The following is a 14,520-nucleotide window of genomic DNA, read 5'->3' as shown; positions in this document are numbered from 1 at the left end:
GCTGAAGGAGTAGGAGGACATGAAATTCATCGTCACATGTCTGTTGTTTACGGCGAACACAGCATGTCACATTCACGTGTACTGACTTGGCATAAGAGATTCCGAATGGGACATGTGTCACTGCAAGATGATGCTCGCCCAGGACAGGCTCACTGTGTCATCACTCCTGATGTTATTGCTACATTGGATGGTCATATCTGGGCAAACCGATGGATCACTGTGGAAGAAATTAGTCTTTTGATGGGAATAAGTCACGGTTCCGTACACGCCATTGTGACAAAACATGTGCTGTGCCGCAAAATCTGCGCACAGTGGGTTCCACATCAACTCACGGAGGAACAGAAGACTCATTGCTGCATCACTGGGTCACTTGCAATGATACCACGAGGAAGAGTATGCTTTTCTGTCCCATATTGCCACTGGGGACAAAATTTGGTGCCACCATTTTGAACCCGAGAGCAAACGGCAGAGTCAAGAGTGGAAGCACGTGAATTCTCACCCATCAAAGTAATCCAAAGTCATACACACAAGTTCCAGTAAAGTGATGATGACGATCTTTGACTGCAAGGGCTTTCTGCTTGTCGAATTTCTCGAGCATGGGGTCACAATCAGTGCACAGCACTATGAAGACACTTCGCAGAAACTGATACGTGCCATAAAGTCAAAACGCCCTGGAATGTTATAGAACAGCATTATTCTTCTTTATGATAATGTGCGCCCCCACACTGCCACCTCTGTGAGGAATACGCTACATAGATTTGGTTGGGAAGTGCTTCAACATCCCCCCTACAGCCCAGATCTCTCCCCATGTGATTTTCACATTTTTGGAGACATGAAGAGAGATATTCGTGGACGTTGGTTTGCATCGGATGAAGACGCATGTGACTGGGTAAAGATGTGGTTCCGTAGACAGCCCACAAGCTTTTTCAAGGATGGGATTGACCATCTTATCTCCCAGTGGGATAAATGTATTAACAGTTTTGGAGATTACTTTTGAGGTAAGAAATGTTCTTTAATATGTTTTGGCTTCTGACCTGTTTTCATTTGACTGCCCCTCATACGATAAGCACAAATAACCCTTCGGTCTATTCACTGTTTATATTGCAACCATCGAGGGACATTCTGAAATCATAATTTCATTGGATTGAACATATTTGTGAATCAATAAAGCTCTAAACTTGGAGGCGTTCAGCTTGAATCTCGACCTGAACATCATCCATTCTTTTGAGCTTTTTCATGATTTTCCTCAGTTATCCCATGTCAGTGTTGTGATAGAATCCTACCAATTCTATTCTCATTCCTTATCTGACAATCGTCTAAGTTTTTGACGTCATATAATCTGTGATGTTGGCAGGGCCATAAAATAAACAACAGAAATATATATTGTGCTGAATACGCGCACTTCTGGATTCTAAAATTCTAAGTTTGTTTAGTGTTGCATTTATTTGTGTTTTATTTAAAGACCTTATCAGCATCTTTGACTATATGGCGAGCACTGGAGAGCATATTGAAAGGAGCTTTCGTGGATTAATTTAAGGCATTATTCGACATTTCACTCATTCATGGAGCTGAGACCTTGAGAAGCTGCCAAATTGTGCAGCTATTCAAAAAATTCCCAGCATTTTATTGAACCAGAAGGTTCATTACTGTGTTCACAAGAGCCCTCCACCGGTCCCTATTCTGAGACAGATAAATCCAATCCATATCATCCCATCTCTTTAAGATCCATTTTAACATTGTCCACCCACCTATGCCTTGGTCTTCCCGGTGTTCTCTTTCCATCTGGCTCTCCCACTGATATCCTATATGAATTACGCTTCTCCCCCATTCGTGCTACATACCCTTCCCATCTCATCCTGCTTGATATGATCATTCTAATTATATCTGGAGAAGAGCTCAAGTTATGAAGCTCCTCAGGATCTCCTCTCAGCAGGAGAGAGCAAACGGCTGCTGTAGGCGATCAGAGCTAATTCCAGTGATGTCACCGGCATCACAGACAAGAGTAAATTCCTGAGAAAAGTCAGGGATCTGCAATACGGGGGGAGTTGACAAGGCTTCCTTAAGCTGTTCGAAAGCTGACTGCTGGGCCTTGCCCCAGACAAACCTGGCGTTCTCATGCTTCAGCGCATGCAGGGGTTCAGCAATTAATGAGAACTGCTTAATGAAGCATCCACAGAACCCTGCCATTCCCAGAAATCTCCAAACCCCCTTAAGGTTCATGGGAGTTGGGAAGTTTTGAATGGCTTCCACCTACTCAGGCAAAATCTTTACTCCCTGACTCGACATCAAGAGCCCCAGTAAGGAAATTTCCAACTCGGCCAGCCGGAGCCTGTCCAGGTTCAAGGTAAACCTGGCCCTTTCCAACCTCTTGAAAACTTCTGCCCATAAAGTTGCATACAATTTTCTGTCTGAGGTCCCCAAACAGTGTGTCGACCACCCTCAATAGCTTATTGAACTCAAAGAGCCTGAAGGGGGTACAAAAGGCAGTAGCCCTCCAGCTCTTTGCTGACAGAGGGATCTGGTAGTATGTCGAGTTTAGGTCAAGCACCGAAAACACTTTCGCGTTATGAAAATCAGCAAGGTGTGCTCGACTGTCGGCATAGGGAAGGCATTAAAAACTACCTTTTTATTTAAAAGGAAACAATCTACCACCATCCTATAGTCACCTTGGGGTTTGGGCACTAGAAAGGCCAGGCTAGCATATTGGGAAGAACTCTTTCTAATCACTCCTTTGTCTAGCAGGTCCTGGATGATCTCCCTTAAAATTTTCAAACGGGGAGGTGAACACTGGTATGGCTGCGACTGCATCGGAACATTGTCCATTAACTCTAGGTGACACAGTTCCTTTCGCAGTGCCTAGTTTATCAGAAAACAGCAGGAAACCTCCGAATCAACTCACTGATTTCTGTAGAGTTATCTGGCACCTCTAGCACACAAGACGATGAAACACGTCTTCTCCACAAGGGAACATCTGCGAGGGACGCCTGCAAGATCCTAGAAAGTGGAATTTGAATTCCTTCTCCAGGTCAAATTTGAAGCTATATTTCCCAGTCACAAAGTCCACTGGCACCCAGGCGCGCCCTAGAAAGTTGACTTCCAGAACGCAAGGGACCGGGCAGTGCTCAAAAATCAAGAAACTAACTTTCGAGGAGGAGTGTAAATTGTCGGTCAAAATGACAGCTTGTGTGATGCTGCAAGGTTCTCCATTAGCAGCCTGGCAACGTTCCTCTGCTGTTTCGACCTTGGAGGGCAATCCTAACTCTTTAATTTCGTTCAGGATGTCTTGTCTCACGAAGGAGACAGACGGTATTCACACACACATAAAACAACAAATTTATGATTAAGAACATATAATATTTACAACTTACCCAATGCATGCTGTGGTGATCCACACCTTCTTCTAGCAATTCTACATCCCAGTCTTCTCCTTCCTCTGTTGGATCAAAGTTATACAGTGGTATCAGATGGTGGCGCAGACGATCGAGACGCTTCTTGCGTATAATGAAGTATACCTGTGAGCAGCAAGTAACACCATTAAATTCACACATGTAAAGATAATCCTACTATAGAAAGCTTGTACATGTATGCATGTTACTTTCTCTATGTGAAAACTTCAGATATAATCTCAAGGATCTGCACTACTGTCATGTTTGTATTTGTTGACTTATAAACAGTGTTTCATATTTAATGTGTACGTATGTTTGCAGTCTATCTCTACACCAGATCTCATATGTTTTACTGTCATCATTTTGTTGTTTTACATTCTAAAAATGATCACATTAACAAGAGCTGTATATATTTTTTGAAGATCTAGTACAATGAATAATTTCAGGACTCTGTATTAAGTGGTGCTAATGTCGCTCCTACCTCACAAATTTGTGGGCCTCCTCCCTACTGTTATTATCTGTTGTATGAAATTAAAAACTATGACACTGAAGTGACCTCTAATGGCCATACATATAATTTTTCATGAAAACTGTTAGTTGGTTAAATAAGTCAAAATGGAACACACATCTATGCACAAACACACATACGCTCACACTTAAAGTTACCAAATATGCCATGCAAAGATTTAGGGTTCTGATGATGGTGAATTCATATTGTAGTCTTCTGGGTGGACATATTGTAGCCTAGCTGGTGGCCACCAGCATTTCAGAGGAACATACTGCCTCCATCGTCAGGCTTTGGGGAAATATGTACACTATGGTGATCTCATAAGCCTACTTTTTCCCTTTCAGATAGGAAAGTATGCTAAAACCATATTCTGTGTGTGTGTGTGAGTGCGCGCGCGCACGCGTGTGTGTGNGAGAAATGAAGAAGTGCTATTTAGAGTCAGTGAGCAGAGGAATATCCTACACAAAATAAGAAAACGGAAGGCTAATTGGATTTGTCATATCTTATGCGGTAACTGCCTTCTTAAAGAAGTCACTGAAGGAAAGATAGAGGGGCAGATAGAAGTGACAAGAAGACGAGGAAGAAGACGTAAGAAGATGCTGGATGACCTTGGGGACAGAAGAGGATATTTTAATTTGAAGGAGAAAGCTCTAGATCACATCAAGTGGAGGAACTGTTTTGGAAGAGACTGGGGACCTGTCATCTTGACAGATTACAGATGAATGAATGAATAAGAATCATGTGACACAGAGTTGCATATCTTATACAGCCACATGAATCAGAGTTCTTAACAGAAGCTAACAGCTGCTCTGCTAGTTAAGAATTTCCTTGTGCTTTATGGGCCATGAAGGTTCATTCAAGTGTTTACAATAACTCACCACCATTGACATCTATGTAGGATTCCAGGTTCTCACAGTGGTGGTTATGAAGAATATTATCTTCTGGGATATAATGTCATGTAGTTTGTTGAAAGCTAACCTTGCTACCTACTTTTACACTGATATCTTGCTTGGCTTATCCTTTGACCCTTAAGATGGAGGTGATATGTTCCTCTGAAATGTCGGTTGACTTTCAATGAACTACACTGCATTATATCCCAGAAGATAGTATTTTCAACCCATATCTAATTAACAAGAAAGAAATTTGATGGCAATAGTGCTGTAGATCTGTTCTTAAGAAGAACAGAGTTTAAATCTCAGCAGAGTTAGCAGTTATCTGAACTCAGTTCCTAGGTTTTATCAGTCTCCCCAGACAAGTCCCTTGTAATAGAGTATAAATGATTTCCTCTACATCTCTGTCTACTGTACTCGCTATTCATAAATATCATTAAATAATCTAGGACTCAACCATAAATCTAATTACCATAACTGCTAGCAAGCAGAGGAGTGAGAGAATGCCCAAAGGAATTATTATGTATTGCATTGCTTGTGATTCATTTGCACTACCAACAGGTGAAGAAGGCAGGTCTGTAACATTTGTATCATCTGTGGATTGCAGAAGAATATCAGATGTCAGGATTCCAGAAGAAGTGGCTACTATCGAACTCAAATTAAGCCATCCATCACTCAGGGCCATCACAGTGTGAGTAGCTGCAACAGTAACAAAACATAAAAAAAGGAGCTCTGACTTCATATTTACATAGGGACCCTGCAGCAAATTGTTTGGCCAGTCTGGTGGGAGGGATGTATGCTTCCCGTGTTCTCTTATGTACATATGGACTTATGGTATAGACAACAGCTCAACAGCCTATAAGTATTACAATTCCTCTTCCGTACTGTCCCAATAAATCATTGAACAACTACAGTGAAGTGAGCTTATATCTGCCTACCTATCATAATTTCAAGCCCTGCTGCTGAATGAAACATTGTATGTTTCTTTCTGTGCTGAAATGCTGGTTGATAGTTACTTGCACATTGGAATGAGTGTCCATGTATGATATCCATGTGAAAAGTAGAGAAGATTCTTCCATAAATTCAGCATGTTACAGTCTGACATGAGGAAAATTTTCATGTTACTGTAAATACATTTAGACAGACAGGGTTGTCATTGGACAAAAGTGAATTAAATCAAAATGTCAAGTGCTATCCAAAGAGAATCTATAGATAAAAGTGATGCAAGGCTTGAACATTCTTCAAAAAATCCATTAGATACTTTGCATAGAAGACCAGCATCTAATTTTTCTGATTTCAAGTTTTAAGTTAGTTCTTTTTCTGAAAAGGAATCTATGGACATGAACATTTTTAGAGATGCCATGAATACATCCATAACAGCAGGGGGATTTAGGGCGTCTGTGATATGGATGAGTTTTGTTTGTAATTTGATGGTCTATGGATTTGGTGATTGCATTGTGGGTAGAAATACATACTGAAAGTTCTGGCCAAACAATATGCAACATGCTCTTGAATAATCTCTCTGTATTATAATTAGTTTGAATGACTGATTAATTCTGATCGGTTCAATGAATGTTTCAATGCAATAAAATAAGACAGAATGTAACAATTTTTGGATGAAATACAGACTGATCACAGGCCTGTACTTGATTCTGGCTTCAATCATCATGTAACGGGGACATCTTCAGTATGTGCTGCATTACTGACCATTTTTAGAAGCTGACATGAGGAAATATTACTGCCACTTTAAGACAAAGAGATTTCATAACTTCCTTGCAACATACAATTGTAATGCTGAGCCTCACTGTTTGATAAAATCCACTATCAAAGTAAATAAGTTTAGGTATCTAAATTTACACTAGTCAGCACACATCAAATATCACTCCTGCATGGCAATAACCATGATTAAACCAAATGCTCACCAACTTTGATGGTAATAGAGTGAGTTATAACAGTTATTTACTCAGTTTGCCTAGCAACGGCTGTTTACTTGCCATTGCTAAGCAATGACACTTCCATTGTGACTGTAAGATTTGCTTGAATGTGGGCAGTTCCCACAGACTTTTTCTGATGGATCCAACAGAGTAGGCACCTCCCACTCTTTGACTTGAGGTCAAAACAGATCCAGTTTCTGAGACATCGTATTCTTTAGAATACCAGACGATGGACAAAATCCAAAAACTTGGAATCAGAGTCTTGCCAGCCATGTCTGGCTATGATTATTGTATATAACTGAGAAAATTATAAAAATAAAGTAAACTATGGTATCCTAACTATGAGTAGTGCAGTTGGTTGAGGCACTATGCTATAAGCTGGAAGGTCACAGGTTCGATTCCCAGGATTTTTCAATTGACCTAATCCTTCAAGCCACACCATGGCCCTGGGGTTTACTCAGCCTCTAACTGAAATGAGTACCAGGAATCCTCCTGGGGATAAAGGGCAGCTGGTGCGAGAAGCTGACGACCTCTGCCATCTGTGAGCCACTTGTCTAGAAAATGTGGGTGCCTTGATGTCTCACAACCCTATGGGCCTCCATGGACTGTTACAAGGGTAGCTTTCAATTTTTAAGCCTATTATGAGTATCTGAGGGAATACAATACAAATTAAAGGAAGGACCATTTGTCAGGGTGACAGAAAGTATTAAACTCTTGTGTCCAGAAGGATTAACAGACTGGGGACATGTATAGGGTAACATTCTAGAGCTGCCTTAATTTCTTTGCTTTCAAACTATTCTAAATCTACTTTCAGTAATGCAATATGGTATTCAAACTAGTCAGTCCTTAAATGAAAAGCAATGTGTGCAAGGGCTGCACAATTCTCGGGCCACTTAATCTACCATTGGACCTTAATGCATATAAACTTTAGTGTATATACATTTTTTCCTTCATATGATTATTACTTTGTAATATTAGAGATGGTCATAGGAAAAGATGGCAGACGACATACAAACGTATAACAATTATAATGCGCTGTACTTACACATTAACATAGTTTACATTGTAGAATTTACTTAAAATGATAACCTGGTTTGTCATAATTTATAGGTTAACATGCCCACTACACATAAACGTGTCCAATTAATTGCACAGACAATTCTCATATGATATGTTAGTTATGTTACTGTGAATTCTGTAGTTAACAGTACAAGGTAACATTACCTGCATTTCATTATAAACGAAGTACATAATCAAAACTTACTTAGCAACTGTTTGTTTACCCATTTTTGACCACCATGCTTGATATTGGCGTTCTCATATTTCCGCAAGATAGAAGCACAATCAAATTGCTGGGGAAGGAAGAAGTTAGTAAAGAGTGACCAACTGAAAATTGAGACGAGAATATTGTAAGTTTTCACCAATTTAAGTAGTAAAATTGCCCCAGTATTGATTCATAGACGTTCACATATGCATGGTGCTTGCGTATGAATGTAAATAGACTATACGAATTCAATAGCAACATTTACAAACAGCTTTCTGGTGCAAGGTTACACAGGAATGGTTCTCTAGTATCGTCGGCTCGACGTCACATTCTGTTTAGAAGGCAACGACACCAACCTTATTTTATTTACATTGATTTGTCTTCGTTAGGTCTACGTCGAAGCTTAAATAGTGACAAAATACTTAGTTATTGTGAGATGAAATAGTTACATACATATTTTGTGGTTATTAATAGTTGTTTCATACTGTCAAATTCGGTTTTGACGCATGTGAATAAGTAGTTTGATATATATGCCAATTTGTCTCTTGGAGTCTTATTTGACCATTACAGCATTTTTTCATGTCTGTAAACAACAATTCCAGAAAGTAACGTTTTGGTTTAGAACATGTTTGTATGCAGTTGGGGCATATGCTGCTTAAAAAAGATGTGAAGAGTACTATTATCTTGTGGGATGTAATGTCATTTAGTCTGGCAGAAGTTGCGCAGCATTATGTATGTATGTATGTATTTATTTCGTCTCTATAGATCATTGTTTCATGATATAGGACAAGTCAGTTACTGTACATTGGCTGATTACAATAAGAGAATAAAGTTATAATACTTAAAATTGTTTACAATAGTTAAGATTTCACAGATAGTGAAGTACATGTTGTAGTACATGTTATAATTACTGCTCTAAGAACTGCAGATACTAAAGAGGGTTTGGCTTTGTAATGCACAGAGTACATAGCAAACATTTTTATTAGACATGTACAACATATTTTGCCTAGGCGATAGACAGTATTTCTGCATAATGAAGAGCTTCATAACTTGTACTCTTCTCCAAGTATATGATCAAGTCAAGGAGGATGAGGTGGGAAGGGCATGTAGCACAAATGGGGGAGATGAGGAATGCATTTAAAATATAGGTGGGAAAGCCAGAAAGAAAGTGACCACTTGGGAGACCAAGACTTAGGTGTGTGGACAATATTAGAATGGATCTTAGAGAGATAGGATGGGATGCTATAGATTGGACTGATCTGGCTCAGGATAGGGACCAGTGGAGGGCTCTTGTGAACACGGTAATGAACCTTTGGGTTCCATAAAATGCTAGGAAATTCTTGAGTAGCTGCCGATTTGGCTTCTCAAGAAGGGCTCAGCTCCATAAGTAAGTACTAGACTGTATTTATAGCAGTATCACAATGATATAGATTTGTTCCATGTACAGTATAGGTTTAAATTTAGAGTCAGTAAGAAAGTTGATGTTGATTATTTATGTCACCCTATTAATTTACAGACCATCAAGTTGTGTAGATTTCTTGGGAAATACTATGATTTTCACGTGACAAGTTGGTAATGTTGAAAACTGCCATTCCCATTGCATTTACATAGTAAGTAGTAGTGAAATTTATATTCTTTAATCCACCTTTGCATTGCAGTATGAACTGTTAGTGGGATTTACAAATATTGAAGATCTTTTCTTGTGGCAGAGAGTACGAATTATGATTTATGTGTGAATGCTTGTGAAATAGTCTCTTATGACAACTTAGGACTGAAATGCAGAAAATGGTTTGTATGTCATCATGCCATTTGTCAGGGTGGATTTTGACCCCACGATGCTCCTTTATGGTTAGCATTTGTTGGGCCAGATCAGCTGAACTGTGCTTGTATTAAGGGAGCTGTTAGCTGCTACTGAATGATAAGCAATTAAGGCATATTGTGGGCATGGAAGTATACCCTATGAATTCTCTAACCAGCAGTAGATGTAAGTGAGTAGTAATCTTCATGCTCCAGTCACTTTTCTCTCAGGGTAAGAGTCCTTAGTACCCGCCTGTTGGATAGGAGGATTGGTGGGTCCCAGAGCCAGTTTGGGCATGATGAGAAACAGAGAATTCTCTGCAGCTGCTAGGATTCAAACCCCAGTCATCTGACCTATAGCCACATATCTTAGTGATGCAGCTGTTTTTGCTTGTGTAATGCGAGGTGTATTGGAGAGTGCCTGGACTATGTCAGAAATTAAATGCTTGCTTAATTTTCTCAATTTTGGCTGCCATCTCCTTGAAAATAGTCTCCTTAGGAATGTATACAGTTATCCCATCATTTTTTCCATGCTTCAGAAGTACTGTCGAAGTCATTTTCCTTAATGCTCTTGAGTACTGCTTATGATTCCCTTTTAATGTCAGACACTGTTTCAAAAGTTATCCCTTCAGTTTCATTTTCAATTTGGGAAACGTAGTGAAATCGCAGGGGTGTAAGAACGATTAATATTGAGGATTGGGAACAATAACCACGTTTTAGTTACAAACTCTGTGGGTTTCAGGGACGTGTGGGCAGGCCTGTTGTCATGATGGAGGAGCCAGTTGTGGTTGTGCCAAATTTCCGGTCTTTATCATTGCACGTTTTCTCTCAGGTGTCAGCAAAAGTCAAAGTTGACCATAGTGTTAGGAGGAACAAATTCATGGTGAAAAATCCCCTTCACAATTTTAAAAACAGGAGCACACTCCTTGTTGAACTCTGGATCTACTGCACCTTTTTTGCTGTTGGTGATTGTGGGTTCTTCCACTGTGGTGATTGTTGCTTTGTTTCTGGATCATAACTGCAAATCCAACTTTCATCAGCTGTTATGATCCTAGAGTTAAAAGTTGGTGCCTCCTTAGCCTTCTCTTGTAGCTCAAGACACATTTATGTGCTGCTGTTTTTGGTCATTTGTCAAGAGTTGGGGAACACACTTCATGGCAGTGCGGCACATGTTCAAATTTTCTATTAAGATCTCCTGGCAAACTCCATAACTGATCCCAGCAGTGTCTGCAAGCTCACAGATTGTTCGGTGACGTTCTTTGTGGATGAGTTCTCAAATTTTTTCCACATTTTCTGTCATTTTGCTGGTGCTTGGTCACCCTGAACATCCACTATCTGGCATAGGATGTTGCTCTAACAGGGCAGCCTGCGGCTCATAACTTTCACTCTTCTGCCAAATATTGATGTGATCATTAAAATGATTCAAGGTTAAGACCATGTTGGACCCTCTGAGGAAGCCAGTACTGTTCCCCTTGGCTTTGGTCCTGTGCATATGGCTTTGTCATTATCATATCCAGTGAGGGCTTGTATCACTTTTTAAGTACATGCTCTGTGCAGAGCATAGACTACCTGGTCTCCCATTATACTGTTAGGACCACTCAGGAGACCACCATGAAAGTGAGACTTGATGATTAAAGACATTAATGTGTCGTTTTCCTTATTAAATTCTAGCATCCTACTTGAAGTATTATTTAAGCATGTTGCTGCTTCATCCCTTTTCCTGACCTTTTAGTAGCCAGCATCAAAAAGAAGGATTAGGCAGTAATTAGCATATAGGACATTGTGTTTGAGGTGACATTTTGATGTATGATGGGGTGATATGTACATACATTTTTTAGATATGGCATGTTTCGTACATTAACTGGAAAAGAAATCATTTGGAAGCAGAAATAGTTTGTAAGGAACCTGGTTTTAGAAAGCATTAGGGCTGTTCCTCCATTTCATTCTCTTGCTGCTGCTGAGAAGGAATAAATCTGTGAGTACAAAAAAATGCGAGCCAAGTTAGAGTAAGGCACAATAGTTAATTGGAGGTGGATGGCTGAATAGTCTGACCTCTGACTAGCTTTGGCCGAGTGTGGCAAATCATGGAGTGGGTCCTCTATGAGCACTGTGTCACTGTGTCCAGATAGAGCTTCAGAGCTAGATGGAACTTTGCCAATCTATGCACAGTTGAATAAAGTAGTATGAACTTTGATTTTAAAAGTTTGTTATTGTGATCGTTACATCTGAAACTAAGTCAGTGAGAGTTAAGGTACACAAGGACTGTCAGTTGCATGAATGTTTGATACAGAAGATGTTATATTATGTTGTGGAATTTCATAACGCATCTATGCGTATTTTTCAGCATATACTGTTCCATTCCCTGTTCCATAAGTAAAGGTGAAAAACAGCTGTGACTAAATTTGGTTTGAAGACCTGAATTTGTAGAGAATTACAAAGGGCTAGTTGCTAAAAATAAATGTTCGAATTAATCAGATTTACTTGCATTGTTATTGCATGTAGATCTAAGCACAATAATGAATGCCCTTTTTTTCTTCATTTATTAATATTTGCATTTGGGTGATGGATTAGCTGTACTGTGATCCTACAATTTTCATCACATTAATGCCACAACATTCTCACACTCATGGAGATTTGTCATTGCTATGTACAAACTGTATGTCATGTACTATTTATAAACATTATTAATGGAGGTTTTTGTTTTTCCGTCATGTTGCACAGGCAGTACATACATTATTTGCATTCAGATGAAACAGATGATGAAAAAATAACATATTTGAGAAAATTATGGTAATACTTATGCTGTAGTTTCATGTATTGTTACTTTTCTGTACGGACACTGTTCAAGAATAAATATAAAATGTAGTTTCACTGTGTGATTGGCAAGATTTCTTAAATTCATGTGTAATACAGCTGCTGAATTTTAATCATAGGTAAAGCTGATCTAATTATTAAGCAGTAAGCCAAACTTTTAAATGTGTTAGAAGTAACCCTAGATCATGTGACTTTGAAATTATATTCTTCACCTCGTGCTTTATCAGTTACTGCAGGACTAAAATGTGTAAATCTGGCAGCATACATAATAGATATATGCTAACACCAAACCTGAAATTAGACATGATCCTGAAGTATTTCCATCCACATCTCAACCTCTCAAGCTGTTTCCTAGGATCCATCTTTATGTAATTCTCTGTAACCTTCTCAGTCTTTAAAGTGGCTGTCTATATAGGTCATACTATGATCATATATGCGACAGTATTAATGCAGTTTTATAATTATTTAGTGTGTTATTTTGTAATTTTTAATTAAATAATCATGATTTTTAACTGAAATCAGCACATATATAAGTTTTTATTAGAACTGGTTTGTTAATTGTTTAGATCCAGGCCACTTTATGTGAAAATGGTTGCCTCTGCAGCACCACCATTTGAAGTGAGTGACCTCTTGTGTTTGGTACAGTTGATATCATATCTTAATATAAGGTTTTTATTTTTGCAGGAATGTTATCTTCAAGGATGTTATCCATATGGATGCCTTCAGTAGATAATAAATAGTTATCAGTTCACTCTACCTTGAAGCAAATTGTCAACCTTTCACCTTACTTCCAGTTAAGTGGAGGGAGGAGGAGGCAGAAGAAAGCAAAAATGATCCAACATATCATTGTATTTTTCACCATTTTTCTACTAATGCATAACATTAATGAACAGTTGGTGTAGTGAAATTATAGAAGTTAAAAATACTAAGCTCAGTTTTGATAGAATGCTCCTTGTGTGAATCTGCATCTGTAATTTATTTGAAATAACCAAATCCATAAGTGCACACATTTCAATTAAATTATGTAAATATGATATGCTTGTAAATCAGAAAGCAATATTCAGAATTTCTAATCACTTTATCATCTTTGTTACTGGATTTTTATCCTCTTATTTTGTGAGAATGTGTGCTATAAAAATGCTGTCAGATATTTTAAAAAGAATTGCAGTGTGATGTACTCCTCTGCTAAGACTGACCACAGAACAGCAATAGCCAACAACAGTGTGTGTCCGTATGTGCCATGAGCAGTAGTCATAGGGTGAGTATATTCAGTAGAAACAGCATATTCTAAATAGGCCTTAATGATGCCTACTTTTGTTAAAATGATTTAAACTTTACTTTGGATACCTAGAAGTTGCAGCCAGTATGTTTCTATGTAATGTTGATAATGCATACCAGATTACATGGTATTATAACCCAGAAGACCGTGATATGAATGCCCACTGCCATGAAGACATAAAATTTATCAGATATTCTCCTGACAAGGTTGTCTTTGATGTATTGTTGAAAAAATTTGGAATAATTAGTGGGGGTATATATATAATGATGAAATAAAAGTTAGGCCTTAAGTGTTTGGTGGTTGTTAGAGAAAAGATTCAGTAATGATTTTGTATGCCATCTATACAGGGTATCCCAGGAGGAATGGACCAAACTTCAGGAGGGCGTTCCTTATGTTAAAGTATGCCGATATAACCCAAAACACTTATGTCCAAAGTTGAATGGTTACGGAGATAATGGCCCGAGAAAAGTGTGGTCTTCTGGCAGGTCCACGCGCTATACACCTGTCAGCTGAGACCCTTATCTGTTTGTCCCTGAGTGCTGTGAGTCACTAGCCGTAAGCTCATGCGCTACCTACATAGTCTACAGATTACGTTGCGGCGGGGTCGTGAATGGGTGGTAAATTAGTTGTGTGATGAGTTGCTGAAAT

General features: G+C 38.9%; 2 protein-coding genes across 9 annotated transcripts in view; one reads left to right on the top strand and one right to left on the bottom strand.

The window, feature by feature from the left end:
* Nucleotides 1-405: 405 nt before the first annotated feature.
* On the bottom strand, nt 406-8,126 carry LOC111866516 (small integral membrane protein 29-like). The gene is made up of 4 exons (XM_033752285.1): nt 7,983-8,126; nt 5,257-5,483; nt 3,369-3,512; nt 406-671 (listed from the first exon to the last, which is right to left on the bottom strand). The coding sequence occupies exons 2-4, from the start codon at nt 5,467-5,469 to the stop codon at nt 609-611; spliced, it is 420 nt and encodes a 139-aa protein (XP_033608176.1). The 5' UTR covers nt 5,470-5,483; nt 7,983-8,126; the 3' UTR covers nt 406-608.
* LOC111866515 (serine/threonine-protein kinase WNK1) overlaps nt 8,046-14,520 on the top strand; it is a 134,097-nt gene continuing 127,622 nt past the window's right edge. For 7 of the 8 annotated variants that reach the window (XM_033752284.1, XM_033752283.1, XM_033752282.1 and 4 more), the window contains exons 1-2: nt 8,046-8,127; nt 13,278-13,851. In XM_033752284.1, coding sequence (XP_033608175.1) covers nt 13,834-13,851 — 18 coding nt within the window. In that variant the 5' untranslated portion in view covers nt 8,046-8,127; nt 13,278-13,833. Of the gene's footprint in view, nt 8,128-9,498; nt 9,593-13,277; nt 13,852-14,520 lie in introns of all 8 variants that reach the window. The other variant, XM_033752281.1, reaches the window with a different exon arrangement.

This window comes from Cryptotermes secundus, unplaced genomic scaffold (genome assembly GCF_002891405.2).
Source record: "Cryptotermes secundus unplaced genomic scaffold, Csec_1.0 scaffold401, whole genome shotgun sequence".
NCBI lineage: Eukaryota > Metazoa > Arthropoda > Insecta > Blattodea > Kalotermitidae > Cryptotermes > Cryptotermes secundus.
The sequence above is the reverse complement of the archived record's forward strand: the minus strand, read 5'-3'. Positions and strand labels throughout refer to the sequence as shown.

Coding starts and splice junctions, on each gene's coding strand:
- LOC111866516 (XM_033752285.1), bottom strand. CDS start 5,469: ATGGCCCTGAGTGATGGATGGCTTAATTTGAGTTCGATAGTAGCCACT. Junction 3,513..5,256: donor TCTGCTTGCTAGCAGTTATG/GTAATTAGATTT, acceptor TGCTGCTCACAG/GTATACTTCATTATACGCAA. Junction 672..3,368: donor ATCACCACAGCATGCATTGG/GTAAGTTGTAAA, acceptor ATAACATTCCAG/GGCGTTTTGACTTTATGGCA.